The 15,467-nt window shown below is 39.7% G+C and overlaps 1 protein-coding gene across 12 annotated transcripts in view; it reads left to right on the forward strand.

Annotated features, from left to right (window-relative positions):
• Window positions 1-15,467, forward strand: part of PASD1 (PAS domain containing repressor 1) — a 97,768-nt gene that overhangs the window by 68,923 nt on the left and 13,378 nt on the right. For all 12 annotated transcript variants that reach the window (XM_023633730.2, XM_023633732.2, XM_023633731.2 and 9 more), the window contains one exon: window positions 9,990-10,062. In XM_023633730.2, the coding sequence (XP_023489498.1) occupies window positions 9,990-10,062 (73 nt within the window). The remainder of the gene's footprint in view (window positions 1-9,989; window positions 10,063-15,467) is intronic.

The following is a 15,467-nucleotide window of genomic DNA, read 5'->3' on the forward strand; positions in this document are numbered from 1 at the left end:
GGTAGGGATAATCCTTCCCCAAAGGACTTTAGCCACAGAAGAGGCAGTAGCCTGTCTGCAAGGGAAGGCTTCAGTCCAGTGAGAAAACATGCAAACCAGGACTAAAACATATTTATGTCTGTGAGATGGGGGAAGTTGTATGAAATCCATTGGCCAAACTTTGAATGGTCCATTATGCAGTTTAAAATGTCTGGGTACAGGCTTCCCCGGTTTGTATTTTGGATATGTGAGACACGTGAAGTAGGCATTTTTTGCAGCTTTATTAATATTTCCCCAACAATATTGATTCATGAATGCTGTCATTTTGTCAGTAGACCAGTGGTTAAATGCATGTACAGTGGTTAAGAGTGGGAACTTTAGAGTCTATGGTAGGACTGGGTTGTTATTTGGCCCGAACTAGAGCTTTCTCTTTTTCTCAAACCAATAATTGTTGAATTTCCAATCTTGTTTTTTCTTTTCTGAGTCCAATTGTTGGGCTTCTCTAGCCATTTTTTCTAAGTTATCATTTGGGGAAATATCCCTTTGGATCATGACAGAGCTTTGGCTGTTGTTGGTTCCTTTAAGGGTAGCATTCCTTGCAGAAATATCAATAAGGTGATTTTCTTTAGCTTCCAGACAGTCAAGTTTAGAAAGCCCTGAGATCTTAGTGATAGCTAAAGCAGTAAGTAAAAGTAAAGCATCCAGTAATTCCTGAACATGGGGACCATTTTTAATTTTATTTCAGCTGGATGTAAGGAAGCCATGTTGCTTTCACAGCATTACAAAATCATAAGCTACTCTGAAAGCATATCTGCTATCTCTATAAGTGTTGGCAGTGTTGCCCTTGGCTGAAGTACAAGCCCTCGTAAGAGTGTATTATTCAGCCTGTTGGGCCAAACTAGCCATAGGTAATAGTGCTGCCTCAGCGATATCAGAAGGAGTTGTAATAGCACGCCCACCACAATATTTGCCATCGTAACCTTTTAAATAAGAAACATCAGTAAACCATGAGAAGTCAGTGTTACCCAAAAGAGTTTCCTGCAGGACATCACGAGGATTCAGGAGGTGATTCATCAGTGTTAAGTAGTCGTGAGGGACTTTGCAGTAATGGGGGGGGAGAAGAGTACCAGGGTTAAGGTTATTACAATGTAAGAGTTACGTGAGGAACAGTTAACAAAAGGATTTCGTAGGAGGTGAGGAGGCTGACTGAAATATGTTGAGTGTGATGAGAATTCAGGAAGGCTTCCACTGTGTGAGGTACAAAGATAAATAATGGGATCTCACAATGATTTCCACGGTGGCTTTAACCAAAAGGGCAGTAGCAGTAATGGCTCTAAGGCAAGGGGAGTATCCCCTCACCATAGGGTCCAGTTGCTGGCTTTAATATCCTGTGGGTCGATGGTGGTCCCTCTGTTTTGGGGTGAGTATCCCAAGGGCCTTCCCTTCCTTTTCATATGCAAAGAGGAAAAAAATTAATCTGATAATTGGGATGTCCAATGGCAGGTGGATTCATCAAACTCTCCTTTAAGGCTTTAAAGGCAATGTGATCCTGTCCTTCCCATAAAATTGGGTTGAGGTTGTTGTTCTTTAATGAAGTATACAGAGGTTTGGCCATAAGAGAAATATGGAATCTGATTTCGGCAATAACCAACTAGCCTGAGAAAACCTTGCAGTTGATACTCAGTTTTTGATTTGGGAAAATTTAGGACACCACGAAGCCTATCTGGATCTAGGTCTACCCCTTGTTCTGAAATCAGATGCCCTAAATATTGAACCTGAGTTTGGGCAAATTGCTATTTCTCTTTGGTGACCTTATTTCCCTTTAAGGCTAAAAGCTTTGGTGAGTGCATGCTGTCTTCCTGTGAGGAGGTGTGGGAGGGAGAGCAAAGAAGCAAATCACTCACATATTGCAACAAAGTAGAACCCTTAGGGAACCTAATATCATCCAGATCAGCCTTAAGGATTTTTGAGAAATAGGAAGGACCCTCATGAAAACCCTAAGGCATTATTGTCCAGGTGAATTACTTTCCTTCCCAAGTGAAGGCAAAAAGGTATTAACCAGCTTCATCAACTGGAATACTAAGAATGCACTGCGTAAGTCAATTACCATAAAGAATTCGCTTCCAGTGGGAATGGATGTTAGTAGTGTATGAGGGTTAAGAACAATAGAGTGTCGGGGGATAACAATGTTGTTTATTGCTTGGACGTCCTGGACAAACCTGGACTCTTGGCTTTTGGGTTTTCTCACAGGTAAGATAGGAGTATACAGGGACTAGTACAAGTGATAATGTAATCCTCTATTATGGGCTTTATACCTTGCAGGGCTTCTTTACTTATAGCCTATTGATTAATTCTGGGGAGAGGTTTTGAAGAATCTATTTGAATCTTGATGGGAGGTACATGGTGAATTTTACCAATATCAGTTGGAGATTTTGTCCATAAGGAGGGTGTAGTTGATTCCATAGGGACAAATGATCCGTGTTTCCAGAATCAGTTCTAGTACCATCAGAGACGGAGCAAATAAAAGATGTCAAAAGGTCATTTAATTCACCTGGTTGGCTGTTTTGATGGCTACTGTCAAATTCTAGGATTATTTCCCCCTTTCGGGAGAAATTAATTCTGACATGATGCTTTTCCAAGAAGTCTTGGCCTATTAAATGAATAGGGGTGGAGGAACTAAGGAGAAAAGGTTGTGTATCTCTCAAAGGGCCTAAACAAAAGGTTGAGAGACAGGAACCTTCTGAGGTTTGTTAGAAATCCCCACCATTTGAACTGTTTTAGTACTCTGAGACAGCACTACTTTATAGCAGTGGTGTTGAGCACCGAGAGTTCGACTCTGGTCTCAGGACAGAGAGATTCATCCCCAAGCTGGAGATATGTTCCTCCAAGCTGATTAAGAGGGAGGATTGGGAAGAGCCCTTGTAATTCCTTGGAGCCCCTTCATTGAGAATGTGGAGGACATTGGAAAGGCTGGTTAGAGGGCTGAAGACTCCTGAAGCACTTACATTTGTAACAAACCCTTCCAATGCCTGGCTCTTTGCAATAATAGCAGAAACGAGGGGAGTTTGGGTTTTGGTTAGGGGCCTTCATTTGCTGGAGTTGAAGATTAAGAATTTTAACAGTCTTTCTTTTAGGTGACTCATGCGAGAGAGTTGGTTTGCCAGATTAACTAAATCTGGAGTGGACATAGTTTCTCCTTCCATCCTGGTCCTTTTTACTAGCAGGGAACCATCATGGTTCAGCCTATTAATAAACATACAATTAAAAGCTACCCAGGTAGAAGGAATATCTGAAGAAAGTCCTGAATTTTCTTTTAAAAACAATCTCAAGTCAATTTTAATAGTCATGAACAGGTTCATCAGGTTTTTTCTTTTCTTTTCTTTTTTTTTTTTTTGTGCACAAGCCTGAATTTTGTTGCAGTCAACGGGCTTTGGGAAAGCCATAGGAATTGCCTGATGCAGTAGTCTAGTAACTGCCTAAGCCTAATCATACAACAGGTTAGTGGGTAGGTCTCCCAGTTGTAATCCTAGATACCTTTCAGGATTTTTTCAACTAGCAGTTTTCACTCAATGCTGGGCCTGGCCTCCACTGATAAGCATATGAACTAGCTGATATAAGTCAGAGAAACCAGGTTAAGTTTCAATGACTCTGTTAAATTCCTCAGCAAATCTGTGAAGATCTTTGGTTACTTTGGGAAAATGTTTGATTATGGTTCACACTTCAGCTTTACTCCAGGAAATATAAGAAATTAAGGGTATCGCCTTTGGCTTAATTTTAAAGGGGCAGGTTTTGATAGGTTCAGAGGAAGAGGGAGTGGGGAGAGGTTCAGGGAAAAGGGGAAGTTTGGTGAGAGAGTTAGTCTGGGGGAATTGAGGGTATAGATGAAGTGTAGGTGGTATAGAAGGGAAGGAGAAAGATGGTGCCGGAGGTGGAGCCTGAGCACCAAGAGCCGGAGGAGAGAAACACGATGGTGTCAGAGGAGAGGAACATAAGGCTTCAGAAGCCATTTTATCTTTCTTTAATTGTTTGTTCATCTCGGTTAATCTTAAAATCTTATTTTGCAAAGAGGCGATTTTAGACTCCTGATAAGATTTGGAAGCCTCAAAATACCAATACAAATATGTGTTCCTTTCAGTTTTGGAAATTACAGAGCTATGGTTGTCCAAATCCGTTTTAAGAAAAGTAAGTTTGGGAAGTTTGAAAGTTCGCCATAATGGCCATTACTATTCTAATTTACTTTGGGTTAAATGGGTCCATTTAGTTAGAAATGCACATGAGGAAGTACTATGGATTTTAAACATAAAATCGGCTGGGGTCCCTGTAGGAGGAGCACCCTCAAAATGTTTAGATAATTGAGATCCCATTGCTTAGAGATTTTTCTCTAGAACAAAAGAATAATTCTCAGTCTGCAGGCCAAATATCAGCCAGTTCCAATAGGAGCAGTCCAATTTCAGTAAGGTGGACTCAAGCTTGAATCAACACAGTGCCAATGAAACAGCTGTTTCCAAAAGAGTCAGGCTGAAGTGCCAGCTCAGTTTCAAGTAGGAACAGTCCGATTCCAAAGGAATCAGGCTGAAGGTTTAGCATAGATCTGGTAGAAACAGTCTGATTTCAAGAGTCAGGCCCAAGTGCCAACCAAGTACTCACAGGCAAACAAGGCCTTAACCAGAAAAGGATGGAGCCTTAAAATAGATCTTGAATAAAGCCTGGAAAGCCTCAAATGTAAAGACAGTGGAAATTCAGATCCAGGAGAACAGACTTACCCTCAAACTCCAGAGTTGGCGAGAAAAGCAGCGAGCTCAGTGGGCTCTGTTGTGGGTACCACCCCTGTTTACTCGCCAGCCTTGGAGTCATCAGGGGTCTTCTCTGGATCCCTGCACAGGCCACCAAAATGTTGACCTTAAACAAAAAGACAGCTGGTTATTTTTCCAGCAAAGATGAGTTTATTTGGGATCAGCAAAGAACTCCAGTATGGGGTCTGCAACCATGGCAAGCCATCTGCAAGTCTCAAGCAGCAAAGGGAGGAGAAACTCTTTTATAGACGGAAAGAGGAAGTTGGGAGGGCTATTGTAAACAAAGAGTCCATTGGAGGAGACTGAGAGTTCGGTAGTGTGGTAGCTTTTCATTGGCTGAGTTGTGACAATCTCTCATTGGCTGAGCTTCTTGACAGTCAAGAAGAGGAAGTCTTTCTTCCTCCTGATGGGATCTGCTATTGACTAGGGTGCGAGAGCACCCCCTTTTGGCCTCCCAACTCCATTTTAATGAGATTTCTGTTTATTAATTTCCAGAACTGATCAAAATCATCCCCTTTTCCTATCTGCCTTTGGATATGGTTCCTAAAATAAACTAATCTGATCTTTGAATAATCTATTAAGATGATATTCTCCAATGGTTTATTTACTAAAAGGAGCTATATTGAAAGAGAAGAAATATTTAAAAGGCAGGTAGTTATTTTGTATTAGGAGGTATGGAGGAGGAAAAATAAATTCCCCTATACCCTTCCAGTTTCTTGGCTGAGATGTTCCTGTAATAAAAAGACAGATTGACAGAAGAAAAACAAACAGAAGTTTAGTAGCATGTGTACCTCCTGTATACATGGCAGAGACCCAGGAAAACTGAGTAACTCCCAGAACCCAAGCCACCACCTTAAATGCCATCTCCAGCTATAGACAAAAGAAGATGATGGGGGTGGGGAGCCAGTTATGGGAGATGACCAGGAAAAACACAGTAAACGAGGGTAAGGTTGTTATGCAGATTTCAGTTGGGGGCCTGCTCCGTGGATAAGAGTTTCTAGAGCTTTAGAGTCACCTTCCCCTTCCTGGGACAGAGAGGGAAACATCCTTACAAATGGAGATTTCCTTTATAAATGTAAATGTCTCTTACAAAAGGGTAACTTCTACTCAATTTTCAGAGCTTTCCCTATGTCTGCTGTTTGTTAAAAATAATCAGCCAAAATAATCCCTATGCCAAAGAGGCGTATTTTTGGGTGACAAATTCTGTTCCCCTTCAGAGGGATCAGTTTGTGCATTCATTCAGGGGATATTTACAAGTGTACATTGGATGCAGAGCTCTGTAGCCATACAACACCCCTCTTCCTCACTCCTACAACTGCTGCCTGAAGGAGACTATTGATCTAGGTGGTCCATAGCAATATCAACTCTTGATCCCCAGTCTGCTTATCTTGACATTGGAGAGTCTGCTTCTTGGCTCTGAAGGAATAGAGAAATGATAGTGTATGCAGAACTCATCTTTGAGGAGCACATTTTCTAGGAAAGAGAATTAAAATTACAGAAGAACCATTTTAAAGCAAATTACAGTATTATAAATCCCAAATCATATATTTAAGTGGAGAAGAAACTTAGAGGAATGGAGCAGTCACAGGGAGAGTGGTTAGTGCTGGTATTTGAGATGATCACGTTGGCCTATACAGATTACAAAGCACTTTTTCTAAACATGAATTTCTCTTTACAAGAACCCTACAAGGTATGTATTATAAGTCACACTGTAAATGCCAGGAAACATGGACTCAGGGAAGCTAAGAGACTTGATCTAGGTCTTACACCTAGAAGTGTCTAAGCTGAGGTTCGAGCCCAAGTCTGGGAGACCCTAAATTCTGTCCACATTCCATGGCAGCTCTGGGATGTGGGACACAATGGTGGAGGCTGGGGAAAATAGGAGGCTATTTCAGATATGATCCTTAGGGAACCACTTAAGAGCATAGCAACTCTTGGGGAGAGGTAGGTTCTGGAGATGCTGGTACTCATCTACTTGTCAGGGATGACTGAGCTGCAGTTGGGCCTGGAGGAAAAGAGGATGCCTGCGCCTTGACCCAAACTTTCACCTTTCCGACAGAGGCTGGTAGTGGGTTTCCTCTGTGAGCCTGTGGAATACCTTTGGTTGGAGTAATCTTATAAATGAGCTCCTTAACCTTTGGTCACGACCTACAACCAAGAAAGGAGTTCTGGTTTTCCTTCCTCCACTGCTTCAGATCAGATCATCTCTGCTGTACGTTAGACAAGGAGAGAGATTTAGGATTATATTTTTACTGTCATCTGGTTCCTGACTCTCTGCCACAACTGTTCAAAACACACCTTACTTTGTACTGCATTGACGTATGAAAGAACAGTATTCACTGGATGTGTTTTTCATATTTACAGTTTCATTTATATAGCAAGTAGAAGTGGATGTTTTTTTGAGCCAAGAACAACCTTCCATGAAAGTGATTCAGCAGTGTTGAGTACTTTACCAATGAATATCAAACCCCAGAAAAGATTTAAAATGGGGAGAGAGTGAGAAATTTTAAGGGCCCAATTTAAGAGTGACCTTTTGAGATTTTACATAATGAGACAGAGGTACTTTTCTTTGTAATTAGAAGGTGTTTTTTCCGTGTAAATACAGCTAGCAAAGTGTTCTTTGATCATTTTCTTTCCTTTTGAAAATTGATGCAATTTGGAAAAGGAAAGTTCTGTTTTTATCTATTATTAACCAAAGGCTAGCAATGTGTATGGCTGCAAACCCTCTGTTATACGTCAGTCATATCTTGAGCCTGAATTCACTGTTTACACGCACAGATTAGTTAGGTATGAAAAACTCCATAAAGTTTTTCTTTAACAATGTGTGTGCTTATTTGTTACTTTTACATTCTGATTATAAGTCAAATATTTGCCATCTATGTTGATATTTAGAGAAGCATGAGATGTAAATTCACTGAAGAATTTGGAAAACTTTGCTTCCTTTTATTTTACATTTTTAAAATCCAAGCTAGTGGATTTAAAGCAAAACTAATTGCCTCACAATGTTTTGTTGTCAAAGTTGGTGTCTGGTCCAGTAAAACTCAGCGCATCCTTGTATACAGTGCTGTCTAATAGAACCTTCTATGATGACAGAAATGCTCTTTCATCTGCTCTAATACCATAGCCACTAGCCACATGTAGCTACTGGGTACTTGAAGTGTGGCTTCTGTGACTAAAGTACTAAATTTTAAATTTCACTTAATTTTGGTTTTAATTTAGCCACATGTGGCTAGTGGCTACCATACTGGACAGTGCAGCAGTACATTCATTCACATACTGTTTATCTCAGGTATAAAGGCATTTACTGTTTAGAAGCCAATATGGAGGCATTTAATTGCTTTTAAAGAGCAGGTAGAAGCCTCGTCTTTTCTTTGAAAGTAATTGTGTCAATCTGAGTAGACCTGCGTTGAGGGATGTGCAAATATTTTAATTGAGTTGCCTGGTCAGTCTGTTTATTCCTTTATTCACTCAGCAAATATTCATGAAGCACCTACTAAGTGCTCTGCATTGTGCTAGTGCTGGGATACAAGAGGTTCAAAGCAGGTGCACTGCTTTCACAAGATTCATCAGGTGGAAAAGGTGGACAGAAAGTAATAAACTTTCATACAGAACAGAAGAGAGTTGACAAAGAGGGAAGAGTCAAAGATGACTTGGAGGTTTCAGTCTTGAGTGACTGTGTGGAGGGTGTCACTGTTCGCCAAGATAGGAGACACTGGAGGAGGAGGATGAGTCTAATTGAACCATGTTGAGTTGAGATGTCTGTTAGACATCCAGAGTGCATGTCCTAAAGGCAGTTGGGTATATGGGCCTACAGCGCAGGGAGAGGTCTTGAGATAGAGATGTCGGAGTCACCCCAAGTTGAAGCCGAGGGACAAAATATGGTCTGCAGGGGAGATAATATAAAGAAAGAACAGAAAGTGAAGAACAACCTTGAAGAAGTACCAACACTTAGTAAGGAAGAAAACATTCTGTCAGACTAATTGGCTTATAAATTTAGTCAAAGACTGAAAAAAATTAGAAATAAAGATAATAATCTTTTAGGAATTTTATTTTTAAATGATGTAGATGCAAATTTATAAGTAACTCTGTTTATGTTACTTGGTGCTGAAAGTCAAACCAGTAAGAAATGCATATCAGATATTTTATAGTCCCATCATACATAAAAATGACTGAATTAACTCATTAAGTAGTTTTTTTGTGCTATTTAAATCAATACTTCCTAAATATGTTGATATCCAAAATATATTTTTTCAAACTCTTCTTAATTTTCTTCAATTGTAATAGATGATATAAGTAAAATGGATTTTGTGGCTGGGTCTTATGAAATATAGAATGGAAAATTTCTCTCCATTGGATCAGTATTGACTTATTGAAACCTTGAAGAATAGTCCAGTTATTCTGTTAATTTTGTGTCTTTTGAATGAATTGGGAGGGTTTCACAGATATCATTTTGTCACTGTGTTGCTATTGTGAGGTCTCGCTTTTTATCATATCTGTTATCAGACTCCAGTTTCTTATTTTGTGGAGCAATAGGAGCTTTTCACTCTTTGGCATGCAAAAGAAAAACCCTTGAAAACAAAAAGCATTTCCATAACAGATTATCAGTTATGAAACGTCTAAGGCTCAAAAAGTAATTTCAAAATTAAAAAGATTCTCATTCATTCATGTTCTCTCCTCTGTCTCTCTTCTTCTCTCTCATCTTCTACTTATTTGGTGAAAGGTAAGCTAGTGCTTAGATTCAAGTGTGCCATGAAGCTGTATTCTCACCTTGGGCATCAAAATTCTAATTTTGATAGAAATGAATTGTTAATGAGCCAAAGAGTGGAGAGTTTCTCTAATTACAGGAAGCACAATGAAATTTGGCGTGAAGGCAGTTTTTGTAATTGCCGTTGGTTTAAAAATAAAGAACATTCACTCATACACCTTGGCTTTCTCTTTTTTAGATTGCTTTGCTCACTATTGTCAAAAAGACATTGAAACCTGCAGCAAACTTCATTCTAATGAGGGTCCAGATGATTTATTTTATAGATATGGTGCAGAACAATGTTTTCTGCAGAAAAAGTGACACCTCAAAGGTTGATGATGTTATGAATTAAGAAACATAAAACAAATATTTTTTCTTATTTGAACATTAATTTTACTGTATTATAGAAAAATTAGATTTAAATAGCAAATTAGACTCCTGTGCTTACCATCTCTCTTTTCACCTATTTATAGAAGTGTTCAAGGCCAAAGAATAAGTTCTAGAATGCAATTCCTGCATGATGAACCTGATGCTGCTGCCTCAGACGTATGTACATTGAAAGCCATAGACTAAAAGCTTGGACCCTATCCCCGGGATGTTTATTCTTCAGTTAACGTGTGTTGCCAACATACAAAGGTTTCAATTTCAAGAAGTATCTCATATGGGTATACATGTGAGCGATGTTCCACAGTTGCCATTTTGTAGCTATTTCTTATTGGGAGCCAGTAACTACCATGCTTTGAATGTAGTAGCTTTAAAAAAATTAAGCTAAGCTCTATACCTCTGTGCAAGGTCTTTTTGACTTGTGAGTGCATTTCAAAATGAAAGTTTACTGACCTGCCTGCTGCAAGTAGCTATGTGAGTAGACTCATGAGACTGCATCATACATCATCCCATCATGGGCAGAACCCAGTCCCTAATTAACCTAGATTGTCCCCATCCTTTTCCTAAGCCATTGAATGTATCACCCACTTATCCATTCGCTAGATGTTACTAGAGAGAATGTTATAGGGACATACAATAGAAATATGAAACCTGGGTCTGCCTTCAATGATCTGAAACTCTAGTCTGGGGGATAAGACCAAATTGCAAGAAAAAAGATATAGAAGACCAGAAAAAGCATCCCAGAAGGCCTTGCCAAGGATGTTCTTTCACATTACCTGCCACTACATGGGTGCATGTAACACAGCTACTAGGCTGGATCACTGCAGTGGTGAGAGTGTTACAGAGAGAAAAGATGGCCTAGACGTCAGAAGATAAAGGTTTGATTCCTGATTCTGCCGCTTACCAATTATGTGACCTGGGCAAAGTTCTTTTACCATGAAGAGCTTCCGTTTCCTTATCTGTAAAATAAGTGTGATAATAATCTGCCAGGCTATCTCGTATGGATGTAGTAATGCTCAAAGAAACCTCATTTGTTAGTATACTGTTTGTATTCCTGCAGTAGAATGAAGCTTCTGTGAGAGCAGGTGCTGTCTTGTTCATCAGCACATCCCCAGACATCTTGAACAAGGCTTGCCACCCACAGTAGATGCTCATAAATATTAGATGCACGAATGAATAGTGTATGTTACAGTACTCTAGGATTTTTGTAGCCCTCTTCACACGTGTGGTAAAGGGATTCAAGAACAGTATAGACAAGCTTCCACATGATTTTGCCTGCAAGGATTTGCCTGTTCCTGGGGCCTTGCAGACTACAGGTCTTTTCAGTAATTAAGTTCTTCTGTAATGTGGAGATGCTGTGAGCACATATTTTAAATATGAAGTGCTGATTTTGTGTTGCATTTTCCAACTATTGCTCATTTAACAAGCTACTTCTATGTAGATAAAACTTTCTCCCTTCTGAAGACATACCTCTGCTTAACCTAACATTCTGTTCAAGAAAAAGTATGAAACAGGAAGGAATTAGGTAGAAGAAGGCTAATTTAAACAGAGCAATGTTTTATTTACACACAAATTAATTGTGGTTATTCTGGGAAAAGAGGCCAAGACATCCATAATAGCTCTGGCCATCAGACTAACATCTACACAGCTGACAACCTGACTTCATCAGTCAGTCAACAAATATTTACCCAGGATCTGTAGCGTGCTATGTGTGAAGAATCCAGAGTCCTTCAACACACTTCAAACAAGTGTGTTTTGAGGAAAACTGGATTAAAAAAAATTCTCACTTTATAAAACTTATACAACCTAAGTAATTATAACACTTAAAAGTAAGGTTTTTTTTTTTTTTTTTTAAGAAACCCATAATCCCACCACCATGGCACAGTGCTATTTACTTTTGCTTATTCCTATTTGGTCTTGGTCTACCATCATATGTATTTTTCACTTAGTTAGAATGATAGCTTACATGCTTCTCTATAACCTTGGCTTTCACTTATCACTAAGTCCCACTTTTCTACAGTTCCAATTTTAATCATTTCAGTAACTATATAATATTCTTTGGAGTTGGGGAACTTCTGCTTCCAATTAAGATTGACTGACAGGGAACAGAGTAACTTTCTTGCCCAAAACAGCCAAAAATAAAACAGACAAAATGAAATAACGATTTTCAAGATAATGGACATCAAGCAACAAAGGACAGGGACTCTTAAGAGATGGAAAATGAATTAAATGAGCCCTACGATTGCCACAGCTTACTACCTAGTGAGCTTCCAGGCCATGTGGCTGAGGGGGAGAACACACAGGGATCCCAGTGGACTGCCCGAGTTGAAGAGATTGAGGTGGGAGTATAGGGAGTCTAAGGGTACTAGCAGAGTACCTGGAGAGGAGGGGGCTGTGTGGAGAGATAATGTCAGGGAACTGGGAGGGGAAAGAACCATTCAAGAGGATTAAAGGGAACAGTGCCAGCACTCACACAGGACTGAGAATAGCTCCTGTTTCTACCAGCAACACTGGAAATCCTCATAATACACAGGACACGAGGGAAGAGTACACAGAAAGGTCTAGCCCTCGGCTAACAATTGCTCTGCTTCTGCTTATCAAATCATTAAGGCAATACCAAAAGGATCAAACTGTTTCCAGGTAATTTCACTATGTTCCAAAACAAAGATGAAGAATGTTTATAGGAATGCAAAAATATCTATACCCTACAAGATGAAGTGAACAATATTTGGCATTGAGTCAAAGAGTATCAGGCATTTAAAGAAGCAGTGATTTATGACCCTTCTTGAAGAGAAAAATCAATCAGTAGGAACTTATCCAGAACAAACACAGATTTTTGAATTAGTGGACAAGGATAGTAAAACAATTATAACTGTATTACGTGTGTTCAAAATTTTAAGAAGAGACATGGAAGATGGGGAAAACATATCAAGTGAAAATTTGAGTGGTGAAAACAAAACAACACTGGGTGGGATTGATGGTAGATTAAACATTGTAGATTTAGTAGATTAGCAGATTTAAAGACAAAGCAATAGAAATTCTCCAAATTAAACAAAAGGAGAAAAAAGTTTTAAAAGAACAAGAAAAAAGAAAAGAGCATTAGTTAGCTGTCAGAAACTTCAGTTGGCCAAATATATGTGTAAGTGGAGTCTCCATAGTGTACAGGGGTGTACAGAAAAAATAGGTGAAGTAATAATGGCCAGAAATTTTCCACATTTGGTGAAAGCTATAAACCCAAAGATCCAAGGATCTCAACTAAACCTAAGCAAAAGAAACATGGAGAAAAAACCACACAAAGCACATACCGGCCCCCTGCCAGGGACCGTCATATTTTGATCTGTCAGTTACTGTAGACAACTGCATCCAGAGAAGCATGTTCTGTTGAAAACAGCTGTTAACCAGCAAGGAATTGAGAATAAGATGATGTGTTGAGTACAAAGTTCCTTCCATGAAAACCACCACCTCACCATTTGAATAGCAGTGGCTAATGTAGCAGCATCAATGTCAATCCAAAGCAAATTCTCCCTAATTGACTCTGTCCCAGATACTTTATTGTAATGATGACTTTAGGTGACTCATGTTACCTGCAACTGACATTCTGCCATCCATCCCTGGAGATCTGTTGTTCTTGAATCGCATTGCACTAAACAAGCAAGTTTGGCAGAATTGGAGCTTGTACATTATCACATTGTTTTTTTACTCAAATTCATTGTTCCTGGAGGTAGCAGGCAAATCTTCAGAAGCAGCTGGCTTTGAGCATGAACCGCAGGGCCTGGGTGGGGTGGGAGAGCCGTGGTACACATCAGACTCAGAGGCACTCTGCCCAAGCTAATTATGTATTAATGAGGAGGACAGGGCAAACCTGGCTTAGGGAGTAATCGTGAAAGCGTCTTCCAGTGATTTTATACCTACTATGAGGTAGGCACCTAATCATTTATTCACTCAACAGACACCTATTGAAGCACCTAAAAAGTGATTTAAGAAGGTCATCCCTAACTCCATATAGGGGTGGGAGATGACATGGTACTTATGATAGAATAATAAGACGACTAATGACTAAAGTGTATTGAGGACTTGTTATGCATCAAGCATTGGGCTGGGTGCTTAACTCCCACAGCAACCCTATGAGGCGTTATCGTTCCAGTTTTAAAGATGGTGAATCTTGGATTCTTGCTATTGAATAACTTGCCCAAAGTTGCACAGTAAGTGGCAGAGCCAGGATTCAAATCCAGGCCTGTCTGATCCCAATATCTACTTCTTCCTATATAATGAAGCACCTACTTTCAAAGCTCTCTGTTTTTTCATGTTGTCCTATTCTTTGTTTTATGGCTTCCCTTTCTTTGTATTTTTGAACATTTTAAGTGTGTTTATTTTAAAGGCCATTTCAGATTCATTCATTTATTGATTCATTGAACATATATTTATTCAACACCTACTGTGTACTATACACTGTTTTAGGTGAGGGGGGTGGATACATCAGTTAAGAAAATTGAAAAATTTCTGCTCTAGAGGAGCTTACGTTCTAGCAGGAGGAGATAGATGATAAACAAGATAAGTATATTAAATAAATAAATGATAAATTAGAAGGTGAGAAGAGCTATTGAAAAGAAGTAGAGCAGGATGAGAGGGATTGGGAATGCAACAGATAGGGGAGTGCAGTATTAAATATGAGCAAACATTGAAGGAAGTGAGAAAGTTAGCCATGAAGATATATATCTGGGGGGAAGACTCAAGAGAGGGGAAACCAAAGCAAGGCCTTGAGGTGGAAGCATGCCTGGGGTTTAGAGGAATAGCAGGGAGGCCAGAGGGCCTAGAGCAGAGTGAACAAAGGTAAGAGTAGGTATGGTTGGAATCAGAGATGTAATGGGGGTCAGGTCGAATAGGGCCTTGGAAGCCATTGTATGGCTTTGGGGTTTACTCTGAATGAAATGGGGAACCATGGGAGAGTTGTGAGCAGAAGAGTGACATAATCTGATTAGTTTATTAAAAGAGTCACTATGTTGAGACTAGACTGTGGGGAGGAGGAGTAGGTGTGGAAGCTGGGAGTTGAGTTAGGAGGCTATCTCAGCAATCCAAGTGAGAGATGATGGTGGCTTGGAGCAGGGTAGTAACAGTGAAAATCGTAAGTAGTAGTCATATCCTAGATCTATTTTGAAGGAAGAACACTTGGAGTTGCTGACATTGGATGAGATGTATGAGAAAAAGAGAGGAGTTAGGGATGACTTTAAGGTACTTGACCTGAGCAACTGGAAAGATGGTATTGCATTAACTGGAGAAAACTGTGGGAAGAATTTGCAAGCTTACAGGTGTTTGCTGGGGAAGGTAATAAAGGGGTCTCAGTTTTGAAAATATTTATGTTTGGGATGCTTATTAGATAGTCAGTTGGAAATATAGAGCTAGACTGGTGATAAGAATTGAGGAATCAGCAACATGGATGGTCTTAAAGCTATAGACTTGGATGAGGTCACCAGGGGAGTAAGTATAGACAGAAATAAGAACCAAGGACTAAGCCTGGAGTACCTCCAAAGTGAAGAGATTAGAGAGAAGAGAAGGAATCAGCAGTAGAG

Source organism: Equus caballus, chromosome X (assembly GCF_041296265.1).
Source record: "Equus caballus isolate H_3958 breed thoroughbred chromosome X, TB-T2T, whole genome shotgun sequence".
In the NCBI taxonomy this organism is placed as follows: domain Eukaryota; kingdom Metazoa; phylum Chordata; class Mammalia; order Perissodactyla; family Equidae; genus Equus; species Equus caballus.